The 13,176-nt window shown below is 49.8% G+C and overlaps 2 protein-coding genes across 5 annotated transcripts in view; both read left to right on the forward strand.

The window, feature by feature from the left end:
• Positions 1–2,682, forward strand: part of GRAMD1C (GRAM domain containing 1C) — a 54,177-nt gene extending 51,495 nt beyond the window's left edge. Inside the window, 2 exon segments of the mRNA XM_074852764.1 lie at positions 713–818; positions 2,460–2,682. Coding sequence (XP_074708865.1) covers positions 713–818; positions 2,460–2,537 — 184 coding nt within the window. The 3' untranslated portion in view covers positions 2,538–2,682.
• Positions 2,683–3,930: 1,248 nt separating this feature from the next.
• On the forward strand, positions 3,931–11,413 carry ZDHHC23 (zDHHC palmitoyltransferase 23). 4 transcript variants are annotated; one of them, XM_074852787.1, is made up of 5 exons: positions 3,931–4,102; positions 4,353–4,458; positions 4,666–5,054; positions 5,719–5,886; positions 6,733–11,413. In XM_074852787.1, the coding sequence occupies exons 1-5, from the start codon at positions 3,996–3,998 to the stop codon at positions 6,998–7,000; spliced, it is 1,038 nt and encodes a 345-aa protein (XP_074708888.1). In that variant the 5' UTR covers positions 3,931–3,995; the 3' UTR covers positions 7,001–11,413. The 4 variants fall into 4 exon arrangements, with proteins under 4 accessions (XP_074708888.1, XP_074708873.1, XP_074708895.1 ...); XM_074852772.1 differs by having other exon boundaries at positions 4,353–5,054; XM_074852794.1 differs by having other exon boundaries at positions 4,353–5,054; positions 6,977–11,413.
• The last annotated feature ends 1,763 nt before the right edge of the window (positions 11,414–13,176 follow it).

Below are 13,176 nucleotides of genomic sequence, written 5' to 3' on the forward strand. Positions count from 1 at the left end.
AGCTGCTGGGGTTTGCTGCTCTTCTGTGGTCTATGTTGGTATCCAGTGACATGTCTGACTGCATCTTGTAGTAATAAATTTCTCCTTTGACAAGCTGTTTTTTGGGGGAGTGTTAACCTTAGCTTGCATTTATCACCCTGCTGTGACTCATCTTCTGTGAATATCATAGTGCTGATCACAGAACCAAAGTGTTCGCTTCATCCTGTGTGAACCAGCATGATCTCAAATGTAATGTTAAAGATTCATTTAGCTTTTTAGCCTCTTTCTGTGAGTCTCCTGCTAAATCTCCTCTCCCCCTCAAACTTCCGTGTTAGGTACCTTTTGTATTCAGACACATGGGAGAGGCTCAGATGTTGCTTCCTCTCTTGAATACAGTGTCAGCAACAAGTTAAAACCCGTAACCTGATCTTGGGTATGGAAGTGGTGCGGTAACTTTCTTCATAAGAAAGATCTTCCCCTCTAAAATGTGAGAACTGACATTGTAGACATAATGCGAGCGCATTTGTTCTTGGTGGCCGTTGTCTACAAAGGTCTGAGGCAGTATCTTTCAAGCCAACAGGGATTGAAATTCAAATGCAGGCGGCTTTTTACGTGGCTTTTGGGAAAGGATTCTCTTAGCAATGGCAGAGCAATGGTGGCAAAGAGCAGTTGCTTTTAGAAAGGCACGGAGGTGCTCGTTTTGTGTTTCTGATGGAATCACAATCTCTTTCAGCCTATCCCCAGAAATGGTATCAAAAGAGGAGATCCCTCAATATGATAAGGAACAGGTTAAACACGTGAAGGGAGTTCTGAGAGACTCAATTGAAATGCTTGAGCAGGTAGGTCTGCCAGTCTTCCTGGTGATATTCTTGTTTCTCAACAACTCCAGTTTTCTCTCGTATGCCATCATAGTTTCTGTCTGATGTCTTCTGGTGCTAACAGAAATTTTCATAACTCTTTGATCTCTTGATCTTGAATTTGGTACGCAGGCAATGCTCATGTTTCTCACGTTTTGGATTGGGGTTGGGTTTTTTGGACTAAGATTCATGTCAACTGTGGTTAAACCTGTCAAGTACCTGTATTGATGAGATATGTTGATGCAAATCTGAATCATGACAAAGCAAAGACTGGAGTAATTCGAAACAGATCCTCATTTCTAAGAAGACTCAAAGCATAATATTAAGTATTTACCCACCTCATTATGGGGGTTTTTCATTCAGGTTTATCCTGGCTTTTGCTCCTCACTACCCTTCTAGATATTGGCGAGAGCTTAGCCTTGGTATCAGTGGGCCACCTAATCTCCAGTGAAAAAGAAATAAAATCTACAGACCGTATGTTTCTGAGAGGCTCCATAGCTATGGTGCTAATCCTCCTCCTCAGGAATTTACACTTCCAGGCTCTTACGTACTACAAACACTGTGTAAAAAATGAAGTTGTTGAATGCTGTTGTGTGTCTCTGATCCTGAAGTCCAGGACTGGTAAAGCCCTAGGCTGAAATTTCAACTCAGTAAGTGAAGGACAGTAAATTCATATTTTGTTTTTTACTTATAACCTATGAATGTTCTGATTTTAAGTTCTTCTATTAAATCTTAAAATGTGACAGAAGAAATTATTAGATTAGGAAAGCTGTGGGGGAGTTCACATGTACCTCTATCCATCACCAGTTTGCTCTGTGTTCTCCCACGCACTAAAGGAGGGTAGAAGAAGCCATTTTTTTTATATTCCCTGTTCAGAGGTGTCTCTGCACACAAAATTGCTATAAATCTATCAACCATTTTGATCACAACTCGAAAAAGCTGCCGAGTGCTGGAAATTTCACTGTAGAAATTAATTTTCTGTTTTCCGTGCCATTTTCATTTTCTCTGCTTACTACCCAAACAGTTCCTAATTCTGAAGTGCTAAACTGCTTTTGGAACACAGAATGTAAAAAAAAAAACCAAAAAAACCCACAAAAACCCACCCCAAAACACAAAAAAAAACCCCTTTTTTTTTTTAAGGAAAAGTTGAGGATTCAACTACCTTTTTCATCCCAAATAACACTTTTGTCTGGAAGTTGTGACACACCTTAGTGCCTATTACCTTGTGTTTTCTGAGGGTTGTTAATAACCTAAATGCGTTTTGTGCACCCAAATGCGTTGGGAGGGCCAGGTATTAAAAGAAAATTCATGCTTTGCTGCCATGTTCCTTGGAGTATTTGCTACGAGCGTTAACTGTGAGTAAAAATGAGTGGGATGGCTTCTCTTCCACGCTAACGTCTGGCGAGGTGTTAAGACTTTATCATACTGGACTGTTAGTAATTATAAACTGTACAGCTGTTAGGACAGCACAGTAAGGCAACTGTTTATAGAAACAGAGAGGAGGAAATTGCATGAAATCTTGAAAAGAGAAGGAGGAGGGAGACATTATTTCCCTGATATCGCTCAACCATGCGGAGGACTAACTTAAGTAATTGATGGGGTGTGATGGTTGTATCTTCACAGCTAAAGATCTCCCTTTCCATGCTCCAAAGAAGCTTTGACCACTTGAACAGGACACAGAGCAGCAAGACTGAGAGTTAATACCCACATCAGCTTTCTGTTCAAGACGTCGGAAGAACAGATACGTGTGTGAGGACTTGTGGGGTAGGGATTGTAACTGTCACCTTTGGACTCGTTGCTATTTGGCTCAAAAGCTGCACGGAATAAAGGTTTCTGGAAGGAGTAAGTTGGGTTCTGCATTCCTGTAGCCTGGCCATCTTTCTCTCCTGCCAGCCCTGTGTCCTGGGGAGTCTCACTTGCAAACAGTGCAGAGCTCTCGAATCCCATGGTGAGTGAGTGAGGACAGTTGTACTGTGGTGAACGGATCTGCAGACTTCGGAGGAGGGGGGAACACCCGCAGCAGAGAGCTGGGCTTGTCTTTTAATGAAATGGCAGCTTTTTATGTCAACTTAAAAAATGACTGTCTGTGGAGAGTGTTTTGGAGAAAAGAACAGGTAGTGGTTTCACAGCCACAGGATCTTTATATGCTTTTTTTAGTCATGGAGACCTTGTAAAACAACTCACCATCTTTAAGGATGAATATTTTTAAGATTAATTAACTAAACAGGAAGATGCTCGATACCTCTTTGCTAAATCTCTTGCATACTGTGAGCTTTGGCAGTCTGCCTTCTGCCATATGTTTTTAGCTCTCCCTGAGAAATTTCAGCCCTCGGTATTTTCCCTCCATCAAGGGCTGCTCTTCAGTTCTTTAGCACGGTGTGCCCACTGATGATGAAACACCTTTTCTTCTGGCTTCAAGCTTTTTTTTTTTTTTTTTTTTCGAAGCAGGTGGAGAGAAGGAAGATGAAAATAGAAATTTAAAAGTAAGGGGAATGGCAGTGTCCCTACGGGTGCAGATCGTGGATGGTGGGGTGCTCGGTCTGTCCAAGCAAACAGCTGAGCTCCTCAGTCTGCAGCCCCGGGGGGGGTTTGGGGTGCGTGTGTGGGTGCTCGAGTCCCAAAATGCGGGGGGGGGGGGGGGCTGGGGCGAGACCCTCCGTGGGGTTGACTAAAACATGGGCGGTGGGAAACTCTCCCAGCTGTGCCAGTCCAAGCCCGGGGAGCAGCAAAGATGATCAGTGGGGAGTCCCCTGTCTGCAGGGGGGGAAGGCGGGGCTGGGCCGGGGCCGCTCCCCGGCGGCGGCACCCCGCGGTGCCCCCCGCCACCTGTTGCGCTGCCCCTTTAAGCCAGGTGCCACGGCGTCACGGGCAGCCCCGCCCCTCCCGGGCCGTCATTGGGCCGTTCGCCCGTCAGGTGGATGGGCCGGGGCCGGCGGGAGGGGTCCCCCCCCCTCCCCTCACACCTCCGCGCCGGGGCGACGCCGGGGGCGCGGGCGGCCAATGGCGGCCGGGCTCCGCCGAAGGGGGCGGGGCCTCTGTGGAGGAGGCGGTGGCGGGCGCGAGGCACCTGCGGCTGAGGGAGGGGCGGGGCGGCTGCAGCGGCGGCGCCAGCCGCGTCCCCGGCCCCGGCCCGGCGGCGGCGTCTGAGGGAGCGCGGCGATGGAGGAGCCGCTCTGCTGCTGCGAGTACGTGGACCGGAGGGGCGAGAGGAACCACCTGGCGGCGTGTTGCTGCGACTGCGAGGACCTGGACGAGGGCTGCGAGAGGTAACGGCGCCGGGACGGCGCCGGGACCCCCTTCCCAGAGGCGGCTCCGCAGAGGGGCTCTGGGGATCCCCCGCGGGCAGCCGGTCGCCGGGCTGCCGCCCTGAGGGGAGGGGAGCTGAGCGCCGCTTCTTCGCGGGGAAACTTGCCGGGAGAGAGGCGGGCGAGGCTGCGGGAGCGGGACGGGGGCAGGGGAAGGGCCCCGGGTGGGTGCCCGCCTGCGAGCCGGCGGCTCCGCTTCCCGCCCTAACAGGTGGCTGACGTGCAAATCCCTGCCGCCGGGAGCTCTGGAAAGAATCGCCGACACCGTCGCGGACCGGGTGCGGGTCCCTTGGTTCGCGGGGGCCGTGAAGATCAAGGTCAGCCTCGTGCCGCCCCTCGTTCTGCTGCCGGTCTTTCTCCACGTCGCGGCTCTGCACTTCCTGCTGGGGCTCGTCATCTTGACCTCTCTGCCCGTGGTCGTGCTGTGGTATTACTACCTCACCCACAGGAGGAAGGAGCGGACTCTCTTCTTCTTGAGCCTGGGGCTCTTCTCCTTGGGCTACATGTACTATGTGTTTCTCCAGGAGGTGGTTCCCCGAGGACACGTGGGGCATTCCCAGGTGGTCGCTCTCACGGGCGGGTTAGTTCTGATGCTGGCAGCCCTGTCTCGAGCCAAGAAAGACCCCGGCTACCTTCCCATCCCAGCAAGCGACGAGAAGTCATCTCAACGGGGTTTGCCCAACAAGGGTGTTAGAGGGAGCTCCAACGGGCTCCACGGCATCACCCCATCAGGAGCCGCCGGCGGCCGGGCTGTGAATGGGGAGACCAAAGGCTATTCCAGGGTGTCAGCGGAGGAGCCAGAAGGTGTGAAAAAGGACTGGTGCACGAAATGCCAGCTGGTCAGACCGGCCCGAGCAGGGCACTGCCGGCTTTGTGGCAGGTGTGTAAGGAGACTGGACCATCACTGTGTCTGGTAGGTCTCGTACTGCGGAGGCTACATGTGTGTTCTCACTCTGGCTCCCCTCTCCCCTCTTAAAGTTAGCTCCTTTTTTTACAGTCCCTCTCAAATGGGGTTGCTTTCGTTATGTGCAAGACCTGGTAACGTTCTTTAAAATGGCAAATACAAATTTACCATTTTAAAGAATAATTTAAACTTTATTTAAGCGGGTTGACCTGATAGCTGGTAACTTCTATAGCATCCTTCAGAACTGCCTTTGGTTCTCTACTGGTTTTCATCTGGGTTGGGGTTTTTTTTTTAATTTTTCTTAAGACGTGGTCTGTGGAGCGCTACCACTCCTGCAGTTAACTCGCGTTAGTGCTCTCCTGGGGAAGGGAACCCATACCTGCCTGTGTGAATGGAACCAAGGAGCAGTAGGTTATAGACGTGTCTCAGCAAAGGATACGACACTTGCCAAAAGTTTGAGGCAAACAGTCCACCACCGATACCCTACTGGTCTATTGACTTGTGCCTGTAACTTTTCTATAAAAAGCTTCTCTGAACTGTTTCAAAGCTCTTAGCCTGTGTTGTATAGAAGCAACTTGGAAATTAGGTTCTCTGACAGGTGGGGGAGGGAGGAGGAAAGAGAAGCTGGTTTCTTATCTTTTTAAGCAAAATAATCTCTTTTTTCCTTTTGGAGGATTAACAGCTGCGTAGGGGAGCAGAACCACCAAGCGTTCATCCTTGCACTCTCCTTCTTCATGCTCACCTCTGTGTATGGGATTACGCTGACCCTACACACCGTCTGTAGGGGCCGAACTCCATTTGTGGCACTGTTCTACTGCCCCGGGGCCTACTCTGACTACAGGTGAGACGTCTGTCTGGGAGAGAGCTGGGGTGGGAACGGGCTCGGTCAGGCAGCTTAGCTCCTCTTCCTCGTTCTGTGCTCTAGGCCAGCGCTGTTGGCCATCAAACCTGACTGAAAAGTGCTCCCTAATAAGCTCTGGAAAGCAGGGATGCGTCACTGCTTTTGCCAAGGTGGGGAGCCTGAGACTCGGAGAGAGCTCACCATTTATTTGGAAAAAGTTGTTGGAAGAGCTGGGATTTGAAGGCTTTACTGTGCCCTGTAGAGATACACCCTTAAATATCTTTGCCCCCAGATGCAGGTAACAGTCTGACAGTCTGGAATCTGTGTGCTGTCTCTCCCTCTCATCCCTCACTGTTTATCTAGTGACTGTCCCTCTGAGTTTTCTGTTTAGAATAGGCTGTTAATACGCCTTGTCTGGCGGGGAGGGAGGTGAGAAGTGTTTGGACATGAGTTCAGAGACTGGCACTACCGCTGACGGGCAGAGTACGCTAGCACAAGTGACTCCGCCTTCTTCTGTGCTCCATTTCGTGATCTATCGAGTGTGAGCATCGTTGTGTCCTTAAATAAGGACCGAGTACCTTTACAACAGTAAGAGTAAAGAGCTACGGAGCGCGACAGCAATGTGCAAGAGAAGCTCGGGTAGCGCTAAAAGCTCTCGTTGAGTCAGGCCTGAAGCTTTCATTTTGAGAAAGCCTTTAAGGATTATCTGGTGAAAGCAGCAAAGTGAGATCACTGTGGCAGATGTAGACAGGGATTTGAAAGGATAGTGATTACCAGGGAAAGTCACTCAAAAGCAGCTGCTCCAAAACTAAATGGCTTCCTTCCCATCTTTTTCCCTGCTGCCAGCTCTGCTCTGTCGTTCACCTGTGTGTGGTACTGTGCCATTGTAACAGCTGGCATGGGATACATCCTCCTTATCCAGCTGTTGAACATCAGCTACAACGTGACCGAGAGGGAAGCTCGGCTGGCTCTGCGGGACAACACTGGGCGCAGGCTCCTGGGTGGGTTAGTGATAGACACTGGCCAGTATAACAGGGGTTTCCTATGCAACTGGGGCCATTTCTTGAGCCTGGGGTCTTCTCCTCCACAGCGCTCTGCTGAAGACATCGTGTGACACCCCTCTTTCTGCAGATGACGTTGACTGACTTTCTTTAGGAGGGGGACAACCCCTTCCCCTCAGACTCCCTCCTCCCACACCCTTCCTTCGCAGTCGGTGTACGGGGCTGCCTATCCCGTCACCGACAACATCAGAGGCTTTTCTGGGCAGAATGGTTCTTCGCGTGCTGTCAGCCGGCAATAGGATGCAGGAAGCAGTAAGCCATATGTACAAACCTGGAGAAGGAGGAGCCTGCTGCCTTTTTCCGCTGTGGGGAAACTTTGTGCAGCTCAGCTCAGCAGGAAGAAGAGCACAAGGTTTTGAGAACTTGAGTTTTCATTAGGTGTGAACCCTGGCATCAAGAGGAACCCACTACTGGACTTCAGAGCGTGCGTGGGTTCCGGAAAAGGTGAAGGAATCCCTGGCTCATACCTACGTGTGACATTACGGAGATGTCAGGAGGGTGAACTTTTTGTGCAGATAACAGATGGACCGCCGCAGGAGCCAGGCTCTTTGGCTAAAAGAGAGAGTCTAGGCAGTCACTGAGCAGCTCCCTCCTCTCTGGTGCATTTGTTTATTTTTTTTCTCTATTCTATTCCACCCAGCTGTATACATGCTTGTATTAAGTGCCTTTGTGAGCAACATTCCTGTAGGGCTTTTAAGATCCCTTTGCCCTCTTGACCCCTACAGTTGTTATTCCATCCCCATCTGTCTGAGAAGACACTGTCCTCTTCGATCTCATCGTTCTTCCTGCAAGCTGGGACTGTGCTGGTTTGAAGGCTTCGCTCATGTTGCTCAAAGTCTTTCTGCTACGATTATGGGTTGGGACGTGAGACAGCAGGTAAATACACCAAGCAAGGAGGAAAGGCTTTGAAGCAACATGTAGCAGTGAACTCTGAGGGGAAAACAGGAGTGCTGTCATGTTACTGTAGATTTATGGGAACTACCTTCCTCCCTCCCTCCGTAGGAGAAAGCAGTCTGTGGGAGCGTAGACAATTCTAACAGCATTTTTGGTAGGTAGCATCTTGGTAGGTTGTGTTGCTAATAACAGTGATTCTGTCTCCTCTCAACCTAGTCACTGTGGAGCTGCCTGACTGTAGATCTGTTTTCTCAAGCCAGGAAGCCAAAGAACAGTTTAGTCTCTGTGTACGTAGGGAGGGGATGTGTTGGAGCTGTCTGGTTTTGGGATCGAAGACCTGCACTGGCAGGCGAATGAACGTGGTAAATGTTCTCTGCAAGAATGCCACTTGTTCCTCATCAGCCTGCAACTGTGTTTTTGCCTGGACTTGACCTTCAGCTGAAATCACGAGGTTTTGGTGGTGGTGATGATTTCTGGGTTTGGTGGATGGGGTATTTCTTGTTGCTTTTTGTTTTAAACCCTTTGTGTATGTGTTTGGCCCTGCGATAATATGAAAGGTCTGGCTGGAAAAGCTGGGACCATGGCACATGAGTTACAGGTTGGGCCCAAGATGCAGGAGGAGGGGGAAGAGCCTTGTCGTAGCCACTGATGTTTTTAAATACGTGTGCGGCGGGCACAGACCATACCTACCCCCGACTCTGCTTGCGTGGCAGGCGGCTGGGGGACTTTGGCTGAGTGATGCAAATTCACTGTGCGTTACCTCTGACGAACGGATGGATGGTGTGTGGTGCCAAAAGGTGGCAGAGTTAGAGGAATGTCCCCCGAGATCCCTGCTGTCTTTGTGTGCATTCCTGATTACGTGTCCCAGTTTAAGGCCAAGACCATGTCCCCCTTTGTACTGTTTCCTCAAGCGGCACTTTCTATAACCAGCAGATAATTGAGGAGCAGCTGCACTTGGAACGGGGCCGTGCAGGAAGAGTTACTGAGTGTTCCTTATTTCCTCTTACCCCTTTTCAGGGTGCAATCCTTTATAAGGAGGTAAAGGGGACACCGCTCTCTCTTTCTGCCTCTAACCAAACACTCTAAGAGGTTTCTGACCACTTCCCTGGCCCTAATGTGAAAAAAAGGCACTCAGCTGGACTGTGCCAACTGTTCCTCTGTGACCTTCTGACTGGAGCTTGGAGCCTGACCCTAGGAGTTTAAATTCACACAGAGACCTCGCCTCTGCGTTGAGTGGTCTGTAAATGTCTTCATGGTACATTTTTTGGTGGCTGCTGAGATGAACTGGAGCCTGGCAACCCTTGAGACAAGGATGCTGTGGGCTAGCAGGTTTGTGATCTCAGATCTCATCCTGCTGGGGCTTGGGAAGATGAAGGCAGAATGACCTCCTGGGCTAAACGAACCCCTGCAGCGGAGGTAGCCAACCTCTTTTGTCCTGTGAGTTACACGTGTAGAAATCAATCACACGCCCGTGAGCTGAGCAAGCTCTGGGAGTGTTTACAGGTTTGAGAGAAGCGGTTTCTCAGAGTCCTGCTACTCCTGGCTGGGAGAAAGCAGAGCAGAATAGATCACCGATCATTTCCCTGGCAGTGCCTGGCCCTGTCGTGCTCACTTTCTCCCACAGGCAGAGCTTGGTTACTACTTTGCAGCCTGCCTGTCTGTGTAACCTTGTCCCTTGTCTCTTGGTGAGCCCCGGCACCGGAGATTTCATGTGAACTGCTTACACCAAGACTCAGTGGTGTTCTCCCAGGCAGCGTGGGCTTTGGGGTGCAGACCTTGGACTAATGTAACTGTTCCATACCTTGGACAAGCCCACCCCAATATAGTGAGGGTAAAGCGCTGAAGTAAATTTTATTTTTGCACTCACTCCAGAGGGAACTGGAACCATTCAGGACATTGAGGTTGCAAGGAGGGGTTGTTTTAGGAGGAGAACGCAGTGCTGATTCCCCAGTGAACAGGAAGTTCACGTGGCTGTAATCTGCACAGCAGTGGTGACTTTCTTTAAGGACATGTTTTTGTTTACCATCCTGGCTGTTTCCTGAGAGGATTTACCTTGTGAATGCCTTGGGAGATGGGAAGCATGAAGTAACAGGAGATCTAAAAGGGCGGAAGCGTTGGGAAATTCGGATGCTCCATACTTTGGAGCTCTCCTTTCACTATCCCTGAGAATTAGCAAGAAGCCTTTGAAGGGTAACGCTCCTTTTGAGCTCACAGCAAGGGCAGACTGTTGTGATCTCTTGTGCGCTAAAGGAGGATTTCTTTTCTGAGTGTTCTCTTGCTGAGCTTGTTACTGGCCACGCTAGTAGAAAAATGTGAAAATCTGGGCGTAAAGAGTCAGTCCTCAGGCTCACTGTGTTAGTCGCTGCTTAGATCCACACTGCCCAGGTGTGGGAGCAGGCTGCGTTTGACGGGTGACCTGTGGGTCGTGTGCGTGGCCTTGAGGCGAGGACCAGTGTCTTGCCTGTAAAACTGTGTGCAGAAAACAGCACCCTGCTGGCCCTTGAACAGTTTTCCCTGTGTCAGAAGAGAGGACCCAGAGCTGGTCAGAAGCAGGGAAGGATTTTGGTAATAGCTAGCCTTGATGTTTCTCCACCCAGACATGGAAATCAGTTTATCCTGCTTTAACCTTGACCTTTTAAGAGGCATTTGTTGTTTCACAAATAGTGTGGACTTCTGCAGCCTGGAGCAACTCTTAAGGGGCCAGGTTCTGATGTTGCTGCTGTTGTACTGTTAAACCCGCCGTGTCCAAACGCCAGCACCCTGCTGTTTGGTGACTGTACTGACAACTGTGCACCATTAGATACACCCTGTAAATGGTGGCTTGGCGCTCTTTAACTGTGTCTTCTTACATCGTGCTTTGTCGTAGGCAAGTCACAGGTCCCCACATCAACTGTTCCTCTGTTTAACTTGTCCTCGAATGACAAAAGTCACTGGTGAGCCTGAGTTGGCACTGCTTGTGACTCCTAATCACATTTCAGCCTTCATGCTATGATGGTGCTTTTTTTTCTTCAAAGTAAGTTGCTTTCAAGTGTCTTAATGAAACCATTTGCTGTAAAATTTATTCTGAAGATAAAATGGATACAGCCTCACTGCCTAATGTCTTAATAATGTGCTTGTTTTCTTCCTTCTATATGAATGTGTGTTGCCTCATTAGAGCAGGAAGTGTGTGTGATTATGGATGTGTTTTCCTGTATTGCTTTCAGTGAAGAACTCTACAGTTTCCTAGGATTCTGTTCCACTATCAGGATGTTTGTACAGCAAAAATCTTTCTGCGGACAGGTGAGGTTCTTTCTGAAATGTGGGAATTCAGCCTCCCAAGATCTTGTCCCTGTGGCACTCCTCTAATGATAATGTGAAGAATGATGGGCTCTGGAAGAACTGTCTGCCTTGGAGAATGGGGTGTTTTTGTTTGGTTTTTTTTTTTCACCCTAAGCTTTAGGAAGAAACTTTGTGAAACATATTTGTGAGCTTTGCTGAAAGGACTGGTGTGTGTGGTTTTGTGTCCATTTCGCATCATATTCGGTGTTTCCAAATGGATGCAATTATGAATTGAAATAAATTATTAGAAATGATCTGTGGAGTGGCCTGTTGATTTTATGCCAGCGCACTCAGCCAGGTCAAATGACCAAAAGCTGCCATCATCTCATGGCTATTCATGGAGCTGGACTTGGGAACAAGGGAGCAACAGGCGAAGGAGAAGCTGGGAAACAAGTGTTCTTCCAGACCTGCAAAAGTTGACCTTTGGGTTTGTTGGTGTTGGGATGAAACAGAGACCTGCTGGCAGTCCTCACCACCCTGGAAACTAGGGATATTCCCCTGCAGTGCGGATTGGAACCGGGATCTTGCTTCCCACGAGCAGTCCATTATCAGTAGCTGATCAGGTTCCTAGCTTTTTGTCCAGTGTCTTGCTTTCCCTCCTACACCTGCCCACATGATACATCCAGAACCCTAAAAAGAAACGATCTCTTTAAACCCTCTTCTAAGCCATGTTTGGAAATGATGTGGATATTCTCTGTGCAGACAGTGAGAAGAGATGTAGCCTTTGATTCTGTTGGTATCTTGGGACATCTGCTGAAAGGCAAGATGATTTTTAATGAGTAGAATCACAGGTGCCTTTGTTCCCAAAGCTCTGCTTTGATTTGCTTGGGTGGCACTTCTGTCTGCTGTTCAGCTCTTTCTCTTTGAAGATTACTTTGCGCTCGCTGACAACAAGGACCTTGCAGTAGCAGCAAGCCAGGTTTGTAGTTAGGTGAGAGTGGTGTGTGCAGAAGGGTGTCAGACTTCCGACACCGCAGCAGCCACCAGCCTCGTTAACTCCGGTGCTGCTGATGGGGGCACATGAGACTGCTGTCTCTCCTCAGCTTTTATTTTTTCCTCCTTATTGCTTGCCACGTTGCCCCCGCACAGCGGGAGCGTGCCTGGAGTGGTAGCTCATGTGCTGGGGCAGGCCAAGGTGCGCTGCTGCGGCTGGTGTCCGTAACGAGTAACAGGTCTGCAAAGGCGGAACTGTGGATCAGGGTGGTCCATGGACCCTTCCCAGGCTAACAACTGTCCCCATCTACAGTCTTGTTTGGGGGGAGCAAAGGAAATTGTTTAATACTTAGGGCACTGTTTCAAATCCAGTTTGAGCCGGTCCTGGGAGACTTTGAAGAGACTGGTGTACAGATTTACTGAGAAGAAGATATTTCTGTGGCCAAGGTTTTTGGGAAAGCATGTAAGAACTCTGGGGGGCAGGTGTCGGCAGGGGATGGGGTTGGGGAGAAGGAGTTTGCAATCACTTCAGGGTTCTGCATTTGCTGTTGTTTTGTGCCAAAGTGAAAAATCCTCCCCGCCCCGCCTCTGCGCAGGAGAAGGAAAGTCTGGCTGTGCAGCCACCTCCCTCTCTTGCTAAGAAAAGCAAGGAGCTGACAGGCAGGAGTGTGCCTGAGCTGTGAGAGTGTGGGCTGCTGCTGACCAGCATTAAGGCACTGACATCTGCATCTAACCAGGCGCTGGAGCGAGAGGGATGCTCTGGCACAGCTGCAGGCTGAAGCTGTTTCCTTGGTCTAACAAGCTCTCTTGTGTGTCACCCTCCTGCTGGGAAATGTCCGCTGGAGCTTTAATTTGCAAAACACTAACATCATGTCAGGGATTTTGAGGGTGTCCTGTGCAGTGTCTCATCAGCATCGTCGGGCATAGCCTTGCTTCTGCCAAGTAGGTACGAGTCATTTCAGCCAGGTGTGGATTGAAGGGGGAGGTGGAGGGGCTACTCACCTCCCCTTTGATTCAGACCATGTTCAGTATGAATGTGCCTGATCCCTCGACGTCATCCCTGTCCCTCAGCTGGATCCAGCTG

The sequence above is a fragment of the Strix uralensis genome, chromosome 2, assembly GCF_047716275.1.
Source record: "Strix uralensis isolate ZFMK-TIS-50842 chromosome 2, bStrUra1, whole genome shotgun sequence".
Classification (NCBI taxonomy): domain Eukaryota; kingdom Metazoa; phylum Chordata; class Aves; order Strigiformes; family Strigidae; genus Strix; species Strix uralensis.